Here is a 23,242-nt window from a genome sequence, read left to right on the forward strand (position 1 = left end):
GTGACAGGTGAGCTGAAAATAGTACACAAACTATTCACTCTTCATGATCATTATTTTCATCATCCAAGAATGACAACATACTATAATTACTACGTGTAATTACAAACCTTTTTCAGTAATATTATATGGACCCTGATCATTTTCATCTTTGTCCTTCAGATCGTCTTGAGACAACTTGGTTCTATCATACAAATCATCCTTGCCCTTGCTGCTGTATTTAGAAGTGTCGACATTTACAGCTGCAAGGTCATCTTCTGACTTGATGGGTTTTGATGTGGTTAATTTTTGATATTCGGAAAAAGAATGCTGCTTAGCTTCCAAAATCTACAACATAAATGGTGAAATCTTAAATCTGAGTGAGTTATATAACAAGTGATTTGTATTTTGATAAGTTAAAAGAACAAGTGCTATCACAGGACACAGCCCTGACTATTTTGATGCTTGATACTGACATTGGAAGTATAAGAGGAAGCTGGAGCTGTCACTGGTGTGTAATGACTCCGATAAAGACATTAGACAATAAGTTAAGCCTCTGTTAAATGTATTAAACAGAGGAAGAGGTAAAGTGCATGAAAACATTTAATAAGTACAAAAGGGCCACAATTCATGCAAATTTCTGGAAGAGTAATGCACCATGTGTCATATCATGTGGCTGATAATAAAGAACAACTATTCTAAATTTGAAACAAATTCATCTGGTAATAACAAAGATAGACTTAAATTGCACCAAAACTTTAACCTATAATTCTAAGTACCGTAAAGATAGTCGGGAATAATATAATTTTCCTGGAATGCTATTAATTCAAATCCAGATATTTTTATTAATATTACGAAAAAGTTATGCTCTTACGCGACGATTATTAAACTATTGGAATGCAGTTTTCGTCACCTTTCGTACAAATGTGTCACAGACTCAAAGCTTAACTATGGAGAGTTGTACTTGTTACATCATTAAGTGTGGTTGTGCCACTTACTCGTCATGTATACGGTTTGATTCGAGTAAAAGTACAATTTTGATTTTTTTTTTTTAAACAAAAAATTTCTTCATTTAAGCTAGATAGAAACATGTTGAATGGGGTCGTCGTTCACAACGCATGGCGCCTAAAACAATATAAAATTCACTGCAAACTTGATTATGTCATCGTATAGTGTTGTTTACATTATTTTGAGACGATGCTGAACGCGAATTGTATTTTACCTTGTTCGAGATCACAATTTTGCGGGTCGTCAATTGCGAAAAAAAACGCTGCATTGTTAAGTCCGAACTTTTCGCAGAATGGGTGAAATGCGACCTTACCACAATCGTAAGAAGGAAAATTTTTCAGCTGAATCATTATTAAAAACAATGGTGAAAAGCATCAAAATATACTATGTTTGAATCAAATCCATTTAGTAATGACAAAGATATAGACTTAGTGAAAGTGCATCAAATAAACCTGAAATTCTAAGTAAAAAGGGGCATAATTCTTGAAACACTGGTGCAAGAGTTATGGCTCTTGTTAATATGTTGAGAGTGATGATGTGGAACAACTGCTTTAAGTTTCAATCAAACACATTTTGTAATAACAGAGCTCGAATGAAAGTTCATCAAAACTTAAACACGATAGTTAAGAAAACAAGAGCTGTTCGTAAGATAGCGCGCTCAACTTTTCTCAGTGCTTGACTCTGAATTAGAGCTTTGCAAGTAAAAAAAAAAATTCCAAGTTAAAAAGGGACATAACTCTGTCAAAATTCAAATCATAGTAATGGGGATTGTTTCTCCAGGTGTAAACTTTGATAGTAAATAACTATTTTAAGTTTCAAGTCAAAAGCTTTAATAGTAACAGAGATATCTGACTTTATCAAAAATTTTAACAAAAAATTCTAAGTTAACAAGAGGGCCAAGATGGCCCTAGGTTTCCCAGATGACCCATATTTGAACTTTGCCTAGATTTCATCAAGGCAATCATTCTGACTAAATTTTATGAATATCCAGTGTAAAATGCAGCACCTATTCCCTACACAAGGTTTTTCTTTAATTTGACCAGGTGACCAGGTGACCTAGTTTTTGACCCTAAATGACCCATATTCAAACCAAACAAATACTCTGATCAAATTTCATGAAGATCCATTGTAAAATGCATCCACAAGGTTTTTCTTTGATTTGACCTAGTGACCTAGTTTTTGACCCAAGATGACCCATATTCGACCCTGACATAAATTTCATAAAGGCAATCATTCTAAGCAAAATTCATGAAGATCAATTGAAAAATACAGCCTCTATGGCATACACAAAGTTTTTCTTTGATTTGACCTAGTGACTTAGCTTTTGATCCCAGATGACCCATATTCGAAATCCTCCTGGAATTTCATCAAGGCAATCATGACAAAATTTTATGAAGATCAGTTGAAAAATACAGCCTCTATTGCATACACAAGGTTTTTCTTTGATTTGACCCAGTGACCTAGTTTTTGACCCCTGATGACCCATTTTCGAACTTGGCCTAGATTTCACCAAGGTAATCATTCTAACCAAAATTCATGAAGATCAATTGAAAAATACAGCCTCTATTGCATACACAAGATTTTTCTTTGATTTGACCTAGTGACCTAGTTTTTGACCCCAGATGACCCATTTTCGAACTTGGCCTAGATTTCATCAAGGTAATCATTCTGACCAAAGTTCATGAAGATCAATTGAAAAATACAGCCTCTATCGCATACACAAGGTTTTTCTTTGATTTGACCTAGTGACCTAGTTTTTGACCCCAGATGACCCAATTTCGAACTTGGCCTAGATTTCATTAAGGTGATCATTCTGACAAAATTTCATGAAAATCAATTAAAAAATACAGCCTCTCTATCGCATACACAAGCTAAATGTTGACAGACGACAGACAGATGCCAGACATTGAGCGATCACAAAAACTCACCTGAGCATTGCATAATTCTGTCAAAATTCCAATCAGAGTTACGGGGTTTATTTCTCCTGGTGTAGACTATGATGGTAAATAAGTATTCTAAGATTCAAGTCAATAGCTTTGATAGTAACAGTGATATTTGACATTATCAAAAATTAAAAAAAAAAAATCTAAGTTAAAAAGGGGCAAAATTCTGTCAAAATTCAAATCAGAGTTATGGGTATTGTTTCTCCTGGTGTAGACTTTAATACATGTAGTAAATAACTATTTTAAGTTTCAAGTCAAAAGCTCTGATATTTGACTTTATCAAAAACTTTAACCAAAAATTCTAAGTTAAAAAGGGGCGTAATTCTGTCAAAATTCAAACAGAGTTATGGGGATTGTTTCTCCTTGTGTAGACTTTGATAGTTAATAACTATTTTAAGGTTCAAGTCAATAGCTTTGATAGTAACAGAGATATTTGACTTTATCAAAAACTTTAACCAACGGCGACGCCAACGCCGACACCGGGGCGAGTGCAATAGCTCTACTTTTTCTTCGAAAAGTCGAGCTAAAAATAGCAAAGTTTTGCATTTTAACTCTAAAACCCATGATGGGATCTGGCCAGTTTTTGCAAGGAATTGAGATATTATGCCAATACAAGTTGTGGGCAAGTTTGATTAAAATCAATTGTAAATGTGGTCTCTATCTTGTTCACAAGAAATTGTGAGCATACGGAGGACGGACAAATGGACGGATGGCAGACGAAGGGCGATCATGAAAGCTCACCTTGTCACGACATGACTGGTGAGCTAATAAAACAAGTAAAAAGCTACAAATAAATATTTTGTCCATCAAGGTTATTAAATGCCGATGAGTGTCAGTGTTGTTTGATCAAGCTGATGTTATTTCCTGTTGCGTTTTCCATTATGGGGCCGTAATATGAAAGAGTTGAAAGAGTCTGTAAAGATATCTTTGGTTAATGATGATGGTATTATCATTAGGTATCATAACAAGTACAGCTTGAGTGGCAATATCTCTATAATTGAAAGTATATTCTATTCTGAAACAAAATATATATAAATTATTATATTTGTTTTTACCAAATCTAACCTGAAAAACATCCACACTTCCAGACTAACTTAGATATACTTTAGCATTTAAACTTGTCTTTTTTACATTAAGTGTTACAAAACTTATTCTACATTTTTGCTAACATTTTCCTATACTTCAGACTAAAAATACAGACTACAAAATTAATCAGGAAAATGTCAAATTCTCCTTTTGGTGGGATTCAAATTCATATCATCTATGTCCCAAAATCTTCCTTTCAATACATGTACTGCTACTGCCAGTTTAGGTATTATGACCTCTACTGTCTACTACTGACTGACAGGGTAAATTTGCAGTCAAACACATGTCAACAAAGGGTGTCTATTATTAAGATCATGCGGTTCATTTATCATGTAAACTTTAGCATAGTTTAATTTGTGGACCAAGATCACCTATATTTTTTTATATAGAGGTTTGACAGTATGTACATGTTAATAAAATACCTGGACATGTGAAAAGTCCCCCGAGGGGTTAGACATTAGGCTTTTCTGTCTGTTTGATACTCCAGAATTAGGTTGTTCCATACACTGCAAATAGCTGTCGAAACTACCTTCTGATCCTAGACCTGAGCCACTCCCTGAACTGTCAGTACCAAATGACCTTGTAAATAATAATAAGAGAACTGAAATAGAACTGTGCTCATCCATATTACATTGGAAATATACTGTATAAACAAGGTTCTTGATTACTGACCAGCAGAATAACTTTGTCCTAATCTGAATATGACAACTTTCCATCTTGAAATGAGGTGGAGACAAATGACTTCTGATATAAAGTCCAAAAATCAACAAGAGCTGTCAGAGGACAACAACGCTCAACTATTCAACAGCCTTGTCAACTGAATTAATATAAAAGTCAAGGGGCATAATTTTGTAAAGTTGCAAAACAGGGTTATGAAACATGTACATTGCATATCAGCTCATGACAAGTGTGTGAAGTTTCAATCCATTCCAATTAGTGGGTACTGAGATACCAGCTTACATACAATAACTTAACAAAGAACTTGCTAAGTTGAAAAAGAGACATAATTTTGTAAAAATGCAAAGTAATGGAACCTGTGTACCGCATGTCAGATCATGACATTGAACAAGTGTGAGAAGTCTCAATCCATTCCCATTAGTGGGTACTGAGAAGTATATAGAGTTATAAATGGAACTTGTGCAATGTATGTCAGTTCATCATAGTGAATAAACATTTGGAGTTTCAATCTATTTCAACAAGTCGTTACTGGGATACCAACTTATATACAAAAACTTAAACAAACTGGGATGCGGTTGCCGGCTATGAATAGTTTACTCCATGGAAGCATGTTCTGGTCAGCTAGAAAGCTCAGAACTGGCCTTAAAAATGTTGACAAAAGCAAATTCAGTATAATCTTTATTAATGGTACCGTACCTCAGATCCTCCCCTAAAGGCAAAATTGCATTTTTTACAAGTTGACCAATTTCTTAGTATATCAACTTATCCAAGCAACAACAGCCATATAACTAGAAATTGCTTTTGTAAAAAAGCGCATGTCTCCCCCAATGCAAAGTCCTATAGGCAAGAAGTCAATAGGGGTCAGGAGCGAAAGTCAAAGAGACACTGATGGTTGACTGCAATAGGGATCATCTACTTGGCATGTCCAGACATCCCACTAAGTTCAACACTCTTGGCCTACTGGTTCTCAAGTCACTGTTCAGGCTCCTGTGACCTTGATCACGTGACCCCAAAATAAATAGGGGTCATCTACTCTGCATGTCCAATCATCCTATTAAGTTTCAACATTTTAGGTCAAGTGGTTCTCGAGTTATTTTCCGGAAATGATTTTACATGTCCAGGCCCCTGTGACCTTGACCTTTAATAGACTGACCAAAAAAAAATATGGGTCATTTACTCTGCAGGAACAATCATCCTATGAAGTTTCAACATTCTGGGTCGAGAGGTTCTCAAGTTATTGATCGGAAACGGTTTTCCATGTTCAGGCCCCTGTGACCTTGACCTTTAACAGAGTGACCCCAAAATTAATAGAGGTCATCTACTCTGCATGACCAATCACCCTACTAAGTTTCAACATTCTGGGTCAAGTGGTTCTCAAGTTACTGACCGGAAATGGTTTTCAATGTTCAGGCCCCAGTGACCTTGACCTTTAACAGAGTGACCCCAAAATCTATAGGGGTCATCTACTCTGCATGACCAATCATCCTATGAAGTTTCAACATTCTGGGTCAAGTGGTACTCAAGTTATTGATCAGAAATGGTTTTCAATGTTCAGGCCCCTGTGACCTTGACCTTTGATGGAGTGACTCCAAAAACAATAGGGGTCATCTACACTACATGACCAATCATCCTATGAAGTTTCAACATTCTGGGTCAAGTGGTTCTCTAGTTATTGATCGGAAATGGTTTTCAATGTTCAGGCCCCTGTGATCTTGACCTTTGACGGAGTGGCCACAAAAACAATAGGGGTTGTCTACTCCAGCAGCCCTACAAACCTATGAAGTTTGAAGGTTCTAGATCAAATGGTTCTCCAGTTATTGATCGGAAATGAAGTGTGACGTACATACGGACAGGGCAAAAATAATACGTCTCCCCAAGTGGGGGGGGGGGGGGGGGGGAGACATAATGACCAAATTTCCTCTAAGCAACAACAAGGTACAATTACCAAACTTTACCTGAGCAACAACTGCCATAAAAGGACTGAATTTCAATCCTCCTACCAGTGTTGCATCACAATCAAAATTGATAGATATGATTCTAAAGCATTAATCATCGATGAGATATTTTGCCATATTCAAGCTGACAAACCTTTCTCCACTAAGCGATCTGTCCAGTGAATTTATTTGCCGACCTTGTACTTTAGTATTCTCTGTGTCATTTAAGAGTGAGTTGAAACTCAGGCTCATGTCCAATGACTCATTAAGTGATCGTTTAACTGACTCGACTCCCGAAACAGACATCATACTAAACTCCTCAGGCTTGTATGGACTAAGATTATTGACATTTAAACTGGGATCTTGTTTATCTGCAATAAAAATAAGAGTTTTCATAGTCACATTAACATAATTTATTTTCACTTGGACAGTTTTTCAAAACCTGTAAGGACAAGTATCTGTATCAATTAATTGTAAGTGAGCCTAAATTTCACTGCTGTAACAGTGATTAACAGTAATATTATCATTTATTCCAGAATAAAACCTGGATGTTTTACCAGCATTAGTTTTTCATAGCTTGAAACAAAGGTGAAGAACAAATGAATTTATACTGTGTGTCACCATGCAGAAAAAATCTATTAATAGTAAATTTTCAAATATTTGCTTTTATCAGTATAAAAAAAGAAATTCTAAAACCCAATGGATATTTGTACAGTCAAAAAAGTGAAAATATGAACCTGTAAGTACTGGGGCCTCCATGGTTCCAAAGTCCAAACTTGTGTCGTAAACCTGCTTTGCTGCAGTCTCTTCACTTTCAACAATCTGCTTACACTGTGTATTATCATCTGAAATTTTATAGAAACAAGGAGCTGCATCCAATAAACGCTTGTCGATAGATTTTCCAAAACGAGGTCAATGTCAAGGTCAAACTTAGGTCAGGTGATGTTTGAAGATGAGGAATGGTCACGTATTAGTATCAATTCATTCTTGTAAGCGGTATTGATGCTAGACGAAACGGCCTAATTTGGTTAACCAAGAGATGGCCCATACAAAGCAACCTAAGTCCAAAAGGTCAAGGTCAAGGCTAAACTGAGGTCAGGTGATGTCTGAAGATGAGGAATGGTCACAGGTTACATCTGCATTAGTATCAAGTAGGGATGGGAACGAATACTGAAATCAATATTCGAATATTCGATTTGCCATATTCGAATATATTCGAATATTCGGCTTGTTTTAATGGGAGCTTTAAATTCTTATTAAGTGACTGGCATATATACAATATATGTCGTTGTTTAAAACATGTTTCATCGGCCTAAAAAATGTTTGTTTTGGGTAACCCTGCCTAGTTTTTTTTTTCTTTTTCTTTTTACCCATTCACCTCCAAGGACATTGGAACAACCCTAATTTCTAATCAAAATTACCCCACCAGTAACCCTGTATTTCTACATCATTATGATCTTGCTCTCAGTAAGTAAATGAAAACAAGAGTGCCAGACTGTCACAAAATACACCCATCTAAATATTCAGTTACGTATCATAAAGGTAATATTATAATGTTGATGTTGTATGCTTTGTTAACCCAAAACAGAGTAAGAAGGAATCAAGGTACTTATGAGGTTCCATGTGGGATGAAATTGACAATCGGGTCAAAACTGTTTGAATGGACAAGGCTAATTTTGCAGATTTAGAGTATGTAATTCAAGGGCCAAAATCCAAGAGTGCCTAGGGCGATTTTGCTGGTTATCCAACTTGGCCTAGATATTATGCCCACAAACATTGTCATCAAGTTTTGTGAAGATCGGATGAAAACTGTTCGACTTAGTTAGAGAGCAGACAAGGCTAAATTCGCAGTTTTTCCAAGTAATTTAAGGGCCATAATCCAAGAGAGCCTGGGGCCATTTGGCTGGTTATCCAACTTGGTCCAGATATAATGCGCACAAACATTGTCAGCAAGTTTGGTGAAGATCAGATGAAAACTGTTCGACTTAGAGAGCGGACATGCTTATGTACGCCGACTGCCGCCCGCTCCACGAGCCGCCATGGGTGTTCATGTAAGATGTGCATATAAAAATGTTCCAAAGAGTATTAAAATATCTGTTCTTGTATCCAGTTCCAGTATCTGACTGGCTTTTTCTTTGCAGAATTTTATATCTGATTGCTAGGTCTGTTATCAGACTGGTCATCAAACTATGTTTTTACATCCTGTGACCTTTCAGACTAGTCATCAAACTTTGTTTTTACATCCTGCGTACTTGGACTACATCAGAGGCCTCCATGGCCGAGTGGTTAACGTCAGTGACTTCAAATCACTTTCCGCTAACAGATGTAGGTTCAGGTCTCACTTCGGATATAGATTTCTTAGAGGAAGCCTTCCAGTTGGCTTAAGGAAGGTCGGTGGTTCTACCAAGGTGCCCGCCGGTGATGAAATAATGCACAGCGCAGTACCTCGAGTCTTCCTCCACCATCAAAGCTGGAAAGTTGCCATATGACCTATACTTGTGTCAGCGCGATGTTAAACCCAACAAGAGGACCATGATGGTCCTGAATGACCCAGCTGATAAACATTCAGACCAGCTTTCATACAGATCCCATGAAAAATATGGCCTCTAGAGAGGTCACAACGTTTTTTCATTATTTGACCTACTGACCTACTTTTTGAAGGCACGTGACCCACTTTCAAACTTGACCTAGATATCATCAAGATGAACATTCTGACCAATTTTCATGAAGATCCATTCACAAATATGGCCTCTAGAGATGTCACAAGGTTTTTCTATTTTTAGACCTACTGACCTAGTTTTTGACCGCACATGACCCTGTTTCGAACTTGACCTAGATATCATCAAGATGAACATTCAGACCAACTTTCATACAGATCCCCAAAAAAATATGGCCTTTAGAGAGATCACAAGGTTTTTCTATAATTTGACCTACTGACCTAGTTTTTGATGGCACGTGACCCACTTTCGAACTTGACCTAGATATCATCAAGATGAACATTCAGACCAACTTTCATACAGATCCCATGAAAAATATAGCCTCTAGAGAGGTCCCAAGGTTTTTCTATTATTTGACCTACTGACCTAGTTTTTCAAGGCACGTGACCCACTTTCGAACTTGACCTAGATATCATCAAGTTGAACATTCTGACCAATTTTCATGAAGATCTCATGAAATATATGGCCTCTAGAGAGGTCACAAGGTTTTTCTATTTTTAGACCTACTGACCTAGTTTTTAATGGCACGTGGCCCAGTTTCGAACTTGACCTAGATATCATCAAGATGAACATTCAGACCAACTTTCATACAGATCCCATGAAAAATATGGCCTTTAGAGAGGTCACAAGGTTTTTCTATTATTTAACCTACTGATCTAGTTTTTGATGGCACGTGACCCAGTTTCGAACTTGACCTAGATATCATCAAGGTAAACGTTCTGACCAATTTTCATGAAGATCTTGTGAAATATATGGCCTCTAGAGCGGTCACAATGTTTTTCTATTTTTAGACCTACTGACCTAGTTTTTGAGGGCACGTGACCCAGTTTCGAACTTGACCTAGATATCATCAAGATGAACATTCTAACCAACTTTCATAAGGATTGCTGCGTGATAACAAAAGCTCACCTTGTCACTATGTGACAGGTGAGCTAACAAAAACAGAAATCAAATAAAGTGACTACATCTGTCTGAAAAGGAGGGATAATTTTAGCAGTCATATTGCATGTAGGAGACAAGCGCATTTTTGAATCCACAGTGGTGAGGAACAAGTGATTCAAAGTAAAGGTAAACTAGAGCCAAATTTAATATGTGAAAACATGAACAGTTACTAGATATAATTAACGCAAAAATAAAATTTACAAGTTTGTTTGCATTAACGGTATTTAGGTTTTAAAACAGTACACATTGCATACATGTTTAGCTATACACAGTACAAATGTGTACTACCACAGTGAATGATTACCAATAAAAACAAGGCAGTTTGAAAGATAGCTATATCCCCTGCCACTGTTACTAGTGAAAAGGTTGATTATTGGGTGGAACCATTAAACATTCTACTTGTGACTTGCAGGGGTGAATTATGAATTCTGCATATTATCTTGATAAGGGGAATATTACAGCCCAGTCATATTAAAATCCTTCAAGGGGTTTAGGAGATACAAAGCGGACACAAAATAGAAGGCTTAAACCTTTACCCTTCATTTGTGACCTTGACCTTGAGCAGACATGACTGACTCATGAGTTCTTGATGAGGTGATCGTTTGACCCAAGTTTCATGAAAATCCTTCAAGGAGTTTAGGAGATATAGACGGGACACAAAATGGAAGGCTCAAACCTTTGACCTCGAGTTGTGACCTCAACCTTGAGCGGACATGGCTGACTCATGGGTTCTGCACATCGTCTTGATGAGGTGATCATTTGACCCAAGTTTCATGAAAATCCTTTAAGGGGTTTAGGAGATACAGAGCAGGCACGAAATAATAAGATGAACAGAGGATGGAAGGAGACCATTCCTATAAAGGCCCACCACTTGTGGCGGGGGATTAACAAAAGTTGATTATAAAATGCACTAAAAATTGCCACATAATTTAAAGAAATGTAGTTTTTAAGTTTTGTTGGCCATCTTGGTGGCCATCTTGGATTTTCTTAAGACTCTGATGCAACATCATTACTCTCAACTTTTCCTGCACCTAAGATGTTCTTTTTATCTTTTTTGATAAATTTCCTCTGGACATCTCATCCATACAGACACACACCTGGGACTGTATTGCATTGGCTATATCTAAATATGAAATATAACACATACCTAAACTCAGTTCCCCTTTGTAATAGTCTTTCACATGTGTTTCATCGCTGCTTCTGAAGGTGTCTTGTAATGAGGATTTTTTTGCAACTGGAACTTCAAAATGGAAGTTTTCATTTAGTTAAAATAGAAACATCTCCAAACATATACAGTGAAATCATTTAATCTCCTCAGTGTTAATGCTTTTGGCTAAACTGCTTATTAATGTGAACATCATGAATCTCTGTATTTCCAGTTTTACAGATAAAATCAATCAGAAATAGACAAAAATTCACAGCTGACAATGACCCTAGTCAGACAACAGTATGTTAATATGTATTATCTCTTTACTTGGAACTCAAAATGCATGTACCTTCATTTATTTAAATGAAGTCAAAAATACAGGTTCCAGCATGGCCATGCAAAAAAGTAGGAGGTCCCCACACAAAAAAGTAGGAAAAAAACAGGAGGTTTGCGGACAAAAAGGTAGGGAAAGTAGGAGGTTATTAGAATGAATATGTCAACACCGAGGTGCAGACTAAGCGAGTGCTGGGAGTGGGTAGGTATTGGAGGGGTGCCTTTGCCCATGTTAGGGGGGTCAAAGGGGACCTCCCTCTGGAATTATTTTTAAATATAGGTATGAAATGTTGGCCTCTGGTGCATTTACTGGTGGCTGTACTTCCCTCATTTTAGGGGGGTGAGGGGGCTCTCTCCCTGGAAATCTTTTAAATACATGCATGAAATGGCATCCTCTGGTGCATTTTTAGGTCTAAATTTTGAGGTAATGGAGAAGTTATTTCCCTCTTGATTGGGAGGGGGAGGGGTCAGTGGTCACTCTCCCTCTGGAAAATTTTGAAATACAGTTATGAAATGGTGGCTTTTGGTGCATTTACTGGTGGCTGTACTTCCTTTTGTGGGGGGTGGGGGGCGGGGTCGGGGGTGGAGGTGAGGGACATATAACTGAGACAGCTGTGTAAAAAGATGATTTATAGCAGCAGTTTAAAAAGAATTGATTAAATTTAGAAGTTAACAATGTCAAATAGATGGAAGACAGACAAGGCATAATTAGTCTGCCTATATATCAAAAAAAAGAGGCCTAGAAATTGCCTTTGATGGCATTTTTTGTTAATGCCCGACAGCCATGTTCATTGTTAACTTTATATTTATTTATTTATTTATTTGGGTTTTACGGCACACCAACACAGTATAGGTTATATTTTTAAAAATTGGAAAAGTTTCAGGGGGGCTGTCGCCTTCCAAGGGTCATAGTAAGGTCACAGCACAAGGTCAAAGTGCATTTTTTGTTATAACCTTCAGATTTCGCCATTTTTACTACTTCTTAATATTCATTTTGTAATTTTTCGGTGATAATTATGAATTTGAGAAGTAAAATAAATTACTTCGTGTAGATTTATTACATTTGAGACTGGCAAAATTCAAAACGACTAAAGTTATTCTTATAGAATGAGCTTAACTTTTAGTACGCTCTTTGTTCATTTATGAAAACTATCTTTCTCATGTTTCTAAAACTTCCGTTTCCAAGCTAACAATTTCCAAAAAGGCTGGTTGATTGCCTCTATGATTGTCTGTATTAACAGTACAGGTAGAACAAGAGCTGTCACTAATGGTGACAAATGCCCCATGCAGCGCCTTGACCTTTGACCTTGACCTTTGACATCAATAGGGGTCGTGTACTCAATGAGTACTATTAGCATGTGAAGGTCCTGGGTGCAGTGCGCTAGTAAAGTGCCTTCATGCAAAAAGTTAACATAAGCCCCTGTGACCTTGACCTTTGATGTGGTGACCCCAAAGTTGATAAGGGTTGTGTACTCAATGAGTACTATCAGTATGTGAAGTTTGAAGGTCCTGGGTGCAGTGGTTCGCGAGTAAAGTGCCTTCATGCAAAAAGTTAACGTTGGCCCCTGTGACCTTGACCTTTGACCTGGTGACCCCAAAGTCAGTAGGGGTCGTGTACTCAATAAGTACTATCAGCACGTGAAGTTTGAAGGTCCTGGGTGCATTGGTTCGCAAGTAAAGTGCCTTCATGCAAAAAGTTAACGTTGGCCCCTGTGACCTTGACCTTTGACCTAGTGACCCCAAAGTTAATAGGGGTCGTGTACTCAATGAGTACTATCAGCATGTGAAGTTTGAAGGTCCTGGGTGCAGTGGTTCGCGAGTAAAGTGCCTTCATGCAAAAAGTTAACGTTGGCCCCTGTGACCTTGACCTTTGACCTGGTGACCCCAAAGTCAGTAGGGGTCGTGTACTCAATAAGTACTATCAGCACGTGAAGTTTGAAGGTCCTGGGTGCAGTGGTTCGCAAGTAAAGTGCCTTCATGCAAAAAGTTAACGTTGGCCCCTGTGACCTTGACCTTTGACCTAGTGACCCCAAAGTCAGTAGGGGTCGTGTACTCAATGAGTACTATCAGCATGTGAAGTTTGAAGGTCCTGGGTGCAGTGGTTCGCGAGTAAAGTGCCTTCATGCAAAAAGTTAACGTTGTGACTAACGAACGAACGGACAGTTGAAAACTAATATGCCTCCCTTCGGGGGCATAAAAATCTATGGCGCGTATTTTATAAAAACTAGTACCGTCAACCTTCGTTTGCTCAAATTAGGATTGTTCGGACTACTCTTGGCTTGAACCCATGGTTAGGTCTATATAATGTATACTTCACGTTGGCTTGTACTACTGATATCGAGAACACATTTTGCTTGAACCGTCGAGTTCTAGAGAACATAGTTTGACTGTACTATCTGTTGACAGATCTAAAGATTCCTTTGGATGTATAGAACTGAAGGACGAAAAAAAATAGCAAACTCGGTTTTATTAGGTCTGTTTGTTATATAGTATGAATATATTAGTATGAAATGTGCAAATTCTCCCAAGCATTATCTAAAATGGTCTATGCTGTCAATTAAAACTCTATTCCAGTGGTTTATGCATGTGCTGTAGTAATTTCAGGAATGTGTGGGCATTCAGAAATACTATCTATGTACAAAATTCAGCGATATCGAAGTTTAAATATAGATATTAGATAACCACAAATGTTAAGATTTTTTTTACTCTTCGAATTAACTAAAAAAAATATTTCTTTGCACATTAACATTAGGCTATTATAAGACCTGGTAACCACTCTAGTGTTTTCAATAACTATGATTTTGTAACTATTTGTTTATGTTGGTTCTATAGATGGCACAGCTTCAAAAAGGCTAAATAATGGTCAGTGAATTTGAAAGTATATCGAATGTTATAAGTATGGTCTTTATGACCGTGAATATCGGAGTAAAGCATGTTTGTTTTCCTGTAACAATACCTTTAGATTTCCGAGTGATTAGTTGGTGCTAGAACCAAATGTACCAATGTATCACGAAGGTCAGTGTGGAATGCTAGAATGAACTACCCTTATATAAAAATAATTTCTTACGCTTATATAAAAAATGAATAAACCCTATAATAGTCCCACTTCATAAGCTATAGACATCTTAGCCTGACATATTCAATCAGAAGTATATGTTTATTATATATCCATCGTTGTGAATTTCAAATCTCTTCTTCATGCTCTTCTCATCCCGCAGGAAGTTATTTTTTTCGAATTGCATATCTCTTAGTTACTATCGAACCACCATATTTCATCATTTTGACTAGCCTAACCATCATGTGTCAGTAATCATGAAAATACCGGAAGATATAACTTTAAATTTTATTTCACTGAATGTGCCTTGATGTTACTATTATAAAAAATTCTAAAGCAACCTGTTTGATGTTTTTGTATCTTTATTTTTACATTTTTATTTGTAAAACAACTGAATGACTAATGTTTCAGTGTCAAGATACTAGCTTTGTTTTCACAGTGTTTCCTGTTTGAAACAAAGTGTCAGATGTGTAAATTGTTACGACTGAAACTGAAATAGTGTGCCGAATTTTCAGAATAAAATAATGCAAATATCGCATAAAGAGCTTCGGTGGTATTTCTTGAAATGTGGTACTGAATTACAAAAACATGAAGTATGATGATAAATGTCTGACCGACAGTAAATAACAAGAGGACCATGATGGTCCTGAATCGCTCACCTGTTCCCACATGACCCTGTTTTGAGCATGACGTCGTTTTTTTCTATTATTTGACATAGTGACCTAGTTTTTGAGCTCATGTGACCCAGTTTTAACTTGACCTAGATATCATCAAGATAAAAATTCTGACCAATTTTCATGAAGATCCATTGAAAAATATGGCCTCTAGAGAGGTCAAAAGATTTTTCCAATTTTAGACCTACTGACCTAGTTTTTGACCGCAGTTGACCCAGTTTCGAATCTGAACTAGATATCATCAAGATGAAAATTCTGACCAATTTTCATGAAGATCCATTGAAAAATATGGCCTCTAGAGAGGTCAAAAGATTTTTCTAATTTTAGACCTACTGACCTAGTTTTTGACCGCTGTTGAACCAGTTTCAAAGTTGAACTAGATATCATCAAGATGAACATTCAGACCAACTTTCATACAGATCCCATGAAAAGTATGGCCTCTAGAGAAGTCACAAGGTTTTTTTTATTATTTGACTTACTGACCTAGTTTTTGATGGCACATGACCCAGTTTCAAACTTGACCTAGATATCATCAAGGTGAACATTCTGACCAATTTTCATGAAGATCCATTCAAGGGTATGGCCTCTAGAGAGGTCACAAGGTTTTTCTATTTTAAGACCTACTGACCTAGTTTTTGATCGCAGTTGACCCAGTTTCAAACTTGACCTATATATCATCAAGATAAACATTCAGACCAACTTTCATACAGATCCCATGAAAAATATGACCTCTAGAGAGGTCACAAGGTTTTTTCATTATTTGACCTACTGACCTACTTTTTAAGGACACGTGACCCACTTTTGAATTTGACCTAGATATCATCAAGATGAACATTCTGACCAATTTTTATGAAGATCCATTCACAAGTATGGCCTCTAGAGAGGTCACAAGGTTTTTCTATTTTTAAACCTACTGACCTAGTTTTTGACCGCACGTGACCCAGTTTCAAACTTGATCTAGATATCATCAAGATGAACATTCAGACCAACTTTCATACAGATCCCATGAAAAATATGGCCTTTAGAGAGGTCACAAGGTTTTTCTATTATTTGACCTACTGACCTAGTTTTTGAAGGCACATGACCCAGTTTCAAACTTGACCTAGATATCATCAAGCTGAACGTTCTGACCAATTTTCATGAAGGTCTTGCGAAATATATGGCCTCTAGAGAGGTCACAAGGTTTTTCTATTTTTAGACCTACTGACCTAGTTTTAGATGGCACGTGACCCAGTTTCGAACTTGACCTAGAAATCATCAAGGTGAACATTCTGACCAATTTTCATGAAGATCTTGTGAAATATATGGCCTCTAGAGAGGTCACAAGGTTTTTCTATTTTTAGACCTACTGACCTAGTTTTTGAAGGCATGTGACCCAGTTTCGAACTTGACCTAGATATCATCAAGTTGAACATTCTGACCAATTTTCATAAAGATCCCACAAAAAATGTGACCTCTAGAGTGGTCACAAGCAAAAGTTTACGCACGCACGGACGACGGACGCTGTGCGATCACAAAAGCTCACCTTGTCACTATGTGACAGGTGAGCTAAAAAGAAAGAAATAACAGCGAATCAAAGAAATATAGTATAGATTAACTAGTTGAAATCCTACAGATCTGTTCTGTTTTGTTTATTACCGCACATGTACTGTGTACACCTACGTGACCAATATTTCAGCTATTCCTCTAAAATGGTCCTATTTAACCATCACCACGTGGACAAATTAACATAAATATGTATCATATAATGAATCATCACCAGTATTGAAATCATTTCTTTAGAAGCTGGAGAAGCATTTCATATATGTAAATGTTACTTTCAACAGTGTTTCAGTCATGTAACGGCGGTCAATTAACCTAATAAGTGTTTCTGGAGTCTGTACAAGTACTAGCCTTTTCCCCGCAAGTAACTGCCAACCTCTCCACATGATTCAGAAGTGGAGGACGAAATTATTCCTGACGAAGCCTATTATTAGATCATCATGGAAAACATACACCTCTCCCGGGTCGAACTCACGACCCCGCGATCCTTAGATCTGTGCTCTCCTTATTGAACTAAAATATTTGGTTGTATACATGACAGTAAAGCGATTTTAACTGTTTATGTGAGATTTTTTTATATATATTTATATGTAATTCATTTTCAGAATTTCCGTTGTAGTTTTCTTCCTCAAAACCTACTATAGTTTCTCTTTTGCACACATTTCTCAAAAGGTGTACAATATGTAAATATTCATTTTATAGTCAGTTCAAAGCTTAAATTCATTTTTTTGCTGCCTGTAGTGCAAGAAATGCATTTGCAATGTCATATTATAATCATTTACTCAACAACTCCACACATGACTTTTGTTTTTATCTCTGAATCAAAATTGGACACATGTTCAATGACCAGTTCAATTAAGTAAACATAACAGCGACATCAATTGTGTGTACATTCGTTGAGCTATGACTGTGCATCAAATATGATGACCCAAAAATAAAAAGTCACAGAATGAATGCAACTTGGTGCTGGTCTCTATCCATCTGCGGGATTAAACAATTTTGTGATTAAGTGGTGTCATTAATGACGTCACAAACCTGATATCAAATTAACATGTTCATATTTAAAATATTGACGGATGTTCCATTTCAACTAAACATAGTTGAACATTCAGAATATAATAATTTGAATTTCATTAAATTCATAGGATCAAAGTGTACTGCTGTGATTTTGAATTTACTAATTATGTGACTTTAATCAATTTAAGGGTCACCTTATTGTTACCCTTTTGGTTAAATGAATTTACATCAGGTTATGATCCTTTTTATGTTTTATTACAATAAAATAATAATTAAACATTGTGTAAGACATTCATTCAAATCGGTCAAAATTTGGCGATAAAAGGAAAACACAGGTGTGGAGTTAGAAAACTTTTTGAGTATATTATTATTAATATATACATCATTTTGCTATCTTCAATACCTTAGAAGTCATTTTCAAAAGTTTAGCCTTGACCTTGACATGTCTGTGACCTTGAAATAACCCTTGGATATGACAGTACCAAAAATATTTCTGCAGTTGATCCACATATAAAGATAAGCAAACATGTCAAGTATAACACACTTTGCCATCGTATGCCACTTTTCCCAGATATATATTATTCTTTATAATATATTACATATAATTTTATATAATCATCAGTTTTATTTTCAAAATACTAAAGGGCGATGAGACACAATATTTAAACCAATTTAAATGATTATATGAAAATAAAACGAGTGCATAGCGGCATACTTTATTTGTAAATGCACTCATTTGACCTTTGACCCCATTATGGAACCCTAGAGGGCGACAGCCCCTTTTAAATTTCATGTATGATCCTAAGTAACACTTTTATACTAATATCTGAGCATTAACAAAAAATGCCATCAGAAGTCACATTTTCCTAAGATATTGGCAGACTAAATCCCAAAACCTCACAACTATCCCTTAAGTGCTAAATCAGTTTTATATCCGTACAGTAATAATTCTGGTTTATATGGTATATACCAGATTTATAAAGCATCCTTACATTGATAAACACGTTCAGATACAAGCAAAGTCCTCTTTCCTGGAAAGAAGCAGTTCTAGTCTCTTAGTTGGTTGAATGGAACTCAAGAGCATCTCTTAATTTCAAATGCCTCAGATGGGATTCTAAATCCCAGACCACTGGAATGACAGTCAAGCATGGTACCAATACACCACTGGGCCACCCGTATGGTACATGTTTACTTATTATACAGCTGCTATTAGTGAACAAAGACCTCTATCAGTAAAGCTAATTGAAATGCGAAGGACCTTAAACGACTATAGTACACTTATGAAAAAAGTATGTGAAACATACTTAATGACCTCTCTCCAAAATCTTCACAAAGTTCAAATAACTCATTCTGATCTTCAGTTGACAAGCTTCTGTCACTATTTTGTATCTTCTTCTTCTCTTTGTACTTCAAAATTTCTACAAGAAAAGACATTAAAAACAGCATGACTTTTTATTCAACCTTATTTCAATGAGAATATAACATGTATTTGACAAGTCTATCATTGGAATAGATTTTGGGCAAACGTTTAAATATCTACAGTGTAACTTCCGAAAACCGGACCTTCTGAAAACAGGAAACCTTTGAAAACTGCACGAAACTCAAAGTCCCATTTTTTCTGTTCTTATTTCTATATACTTTTAACTTCTGAAAACCGGAACTCCCGAATTCTGAAAACCGGACGATTTTTGAAGCACCGTTTATATTTTAACACTAAGATTGACTTCCGAAAACCGAACAGCAAAATTTTTGCTTGATTAAAAGTGTCACCTGATAATCCAAAAAAATGTGTCAACATCTTCTTTTGTTTATCTATACTGACGAGATAAAGAAACGCCTCATTGAAATTTGGCGTTATTTTTTTCCTAACGCTTTTAATTGTTGTGAAATGTAGTAAATCTACATGTACTCTGACCGACAAACACAGTGAACAAAAACTCGCGCGATTTCATTCAGCCATTTGTTCACTTCATGTACCTGGTCATGATTTCCTCGTGCAGTCCGTGCATGTAAACCATATGGTTTGATTGAACGATTTTTGCACATGTACATGTGTAATACGACACACAACCATATTTTCAGCTATTCTCTGAAAAAAACATTAGTTTTCGTAATGCCGAGGCTGAATTCTGAAGAGAGGGCTCAGGTTTTGGCTATGCTTGAATGTGGGCGAACGCAGGAACAAGTTGCTAGACGTTTTAACGTCTCTCGTTCGACAATTGTGCGTCTTATTCGACGTGTTAGAGACACGGGAACGTCTATCGATAGACCACGTTCAGGTAGACCGCGTGTAACGTCAATACGACAGGATAATTATATACGTCAACGTCATTTACGTGACAGATTTGTGACGACGCAATCTACGTCACGTATAGTTGTAGGTAACCGCGGACGTCCAATTAGTCGACATACAGTGAGAAATCGACTCAGAGAACGCGGAATTACCTGTTGTAGGCCCTACGGCGGTCTAATTCTAACGTTACGCCACCGTCACCAACGTCTTATTTGGGCCCGCAACCATCGCGGCCAGCGTTGGCAGAACGTAGTGTTCAGTGACGAGTCGCGTTTCAACTTGTGGAACGCCGACGGACGTATCCGTGTCTATAGACGACGCCATGAACGCTACGGAAACAATTGCGTTTTGGAGCACAATCGTTACGGTGGAGGTGGAGTAATGGTGTGGGCAGCAATCAACCATAGGTTTAAGTCCCAACTCGTCGTTTGCCAAAGTAATCTCACAGCCAGGCGTTACATCGACCAGATATTACGTCATGTAGTTGTCCCTTTATTCCGTCAACGTCAAGGATTAGTCTATCAGCACGACAACGCGCGACCTCACGTTGCACGCGTCACCAGGGACTTTCTACAGGCTAGAAACATTAATGTTTTACCTTGGCCGGCGTGTTCACCGGACTGCAATCCGATTAAACACGCGTGGGATTATCTCGGACGGCGGTTACGCCAACGTCAACCCCAGCCAGCAAACGTCCGGGAACTGGTAGCAGCGCTGCACCAGGAGTGGGCCAGAATCCCACGGTATCTGTGACGCAACTGGTGCGGCTCTATGAGGCGTCGCCTTGCTGCTGTGGTTGCTAGCAGAGGTGGCCACACGCGCTACTGATTTTTCTAATGCAATTTCTCCGACCGGGCTATTAAAATTCAAGATTTAAGCTTAATGCGAAAATGAAATGATTTCTTATTGACCATAAATTCTTGTAAAGCATCTAATTTGCGAATGGAATTGTTCTTTTCTAATTTTGAATCACGGTTAACGAAAAATTGTATACCGAGTTTGAATGAGGCGTTTCTTTATCTCGTCAGTGTATTAGCGATACGTGTTTATTTCGCTACATAATCACAATGATCATCTGATGCAAAAGTAAGGAAGTAATTAGCGATTATTTTCATTTGTATTCACTTCTTGAAAACATGAAGAATTAAATATCTTACGTGTTAAAAACTTTCTTAATGTTTGAATGAAAGGAAGGTAGGTTTTTCAAATGATTTAGTTACATCGATTAAACTATGAATTATCAACATTAATTAAGATTTTATATAATGTTGACAACTCAGGACTCCAAAGATGGTAAAATGTAAGGGGAAAATGTTTGCATAAATGCTATTACTAAAGTTATGTTGTTTTATTTTAATACTTGTTATTTATGTATTTATTATCCTTAATGTTTGTAATTGATTATTAATTAATTAATTAATTTCTTTATGTGAACTTGTAAAATTAAAAAAGATAATAATCTCCTTCATCCTACAAGTAGGAAAAATTAACTCTTTGTGCACCATGTCCACTTTGCCTACAGACTTCCAAACTTCTATATTCCGGAAACTTCCAAAAACCGAACTTTAAGGCTGATCCTGAGGTCGTTCGGTTTTCGGAAGTTACACTATACAATGTTCAGTCCTGCCATAAACACAACAGAAGGATCATTTTGTTAGATAGTAATACAACATGAAATGCCAAATGATCCACGTCACTAGGTAGGCAAAATGCTCCAGTTATACAGGATTTTGAGCAACCCAAAAACAGAAAATGTAAGGACCAGGCTGAAGACCACACAAATTGCTCAAGCAAGCAAGGGCGTTCCAGCCATTGATACTTAAGCTACCAATGTTTCATTCTATGCAAAGTATAACTTACCGGTATTGCTCAGTGAGTGGCGGAAAAGTTAGATTGTGCTTTCAAAAACTGAGAAACATTCAACAAAAACCTGCTATTTCGAAGAAAAATGAAAACATACATGCACTGGCTTATTATAATGGTAAAAAACTAGAAACTTTAAAAATTTAATAGGCTTTACACTATCCTCACATACTTACTTTGACACACATCACTATCCACCTTTTTAGCAAGAAATTCATGGCCTGACTCAATAAGGCAGAGTATGAATTTAGAATACCAGCTTTCCTGCCTATTTGGTAATATTAACATTAGATCCATCACAGCATCAAAGTTTGAACAATTTCTTTCCATTTTTAAGAGACTCTCCTTTTCTCTAGACACTATCAATTTATGTTGAAATAAAGATGGAATTATTTCTCCAACCTCTAGGTTATCACAGATTGCCTTCATAACTCTCTGAATTTTCTTTTTTTGGTAATTACTGTCTGACGGCATCTTTTCTCCTTTCAAGATACGTAAAACTTTTTCATTTTCTGAAAAATAAATTAAAACATTTACTTTTCCTATACAAGAGCACCACCTTAGATTAAAGGGTGTCATCGCCTGTCTGCAAGTGCTAGTCAGTATGTAAGAACATTGAGGACCCTGAAATCCCTGTATCGCTTACCTGAGCTAATTCTAACCCCTGAAGTTGGCCTTGATTTCATAGAGACAAACATTTTGACAAAGTTAAAGTATACACATGGTCCATTTTTCTATGCTGTACCTTCAAAAACAAGAAAGTAAGTCAGTAGGTCAAGTTTTAGGACTTTTCAAGGTGAGTATTGAAATCTGTATCAAAAATTATAAAAGTGATCCAAATGTCTATGCTGTAACTTTAAAATCAAGAAAAAAGGTCAAAAGGTCAAGATTAAGGCTATTCAATATGAGTACTGAAATCTGTATCAAATATTATACTTGTGGTCCAAAATTCATTGCTATAACTTCAAAAACAAGAAAGAAGGTCAGTAGGTCACAATTAAGGCTATTCAAGATGAACACTGAAATCTAGCCCG

At 36.8% G+C, this 23,242-nt stretch overlaps 1 protein-coding gene across 1 annotated transcript in view; it reads right to left on the bottom strand.

The window, feature by feature from the left end:
• The window catches only part of LOC123546059 (interferon-induced helicase C domain-containing protein 1-like), a 48,888-nt gene extending 26,173 nt beyond the window's left edge, over positions 1 to 22,715 (bottom strand). The window contains exons 1-7 of the mRNA XM_053535285.1: positions 22,385 to 22,715; positions 19,357 to 19,470; positions 11,432 to 11,524; positions 7,363 to 7,470; positions 6,780 to 6,996; positions 4,436 to 4,592; positions 108 to 324 (exon numbers count right to left, since the gene is read on the bottom strand). Of these exons, the coding sequence (XP_053391260.1) occupies positions 108 to 324; positions 4,436 to 4,592; positions 6,780 to 6,996; positions 7,363 to 7,470; positions 11,432 to 11,524; positions 19,357 to 19,470; positions 22,385 to 22,682 (1,204 nt within the window). The 5' untranslated portion in view covers positions 22,683 to 22,715. The remainder of the gene's footprint in view (positions 1 to 107; positions 325 to 4,435; positions 4,593 to 6,779; positions 6,997 to 7,362; positions 7,471 to 11,431; positions 11,525 to 19,356; positions 19,471 to 22,384) is intronic.
• Between the last annotated feature and the right edge of the window lie 527 nt (positions 22,716 to 23,242).

The sequence above is a fragment of the Mercenaria mercenaria genome, unplaced genomic scaffold (genome assembly GCF_021730395.1).
Source record: "Mercenaria mercenaria strain notata unplaced genomic scaffold, MADL_Memer_1 contig_4686, whole genome shotgun sequence".
NCBI classification, from domain to species: Eukaryota; Metazoa; Mollusca; class Bivalvia; order Venerida; family Veneridae; genus Mercenaria; species Mercenaria mercenaria.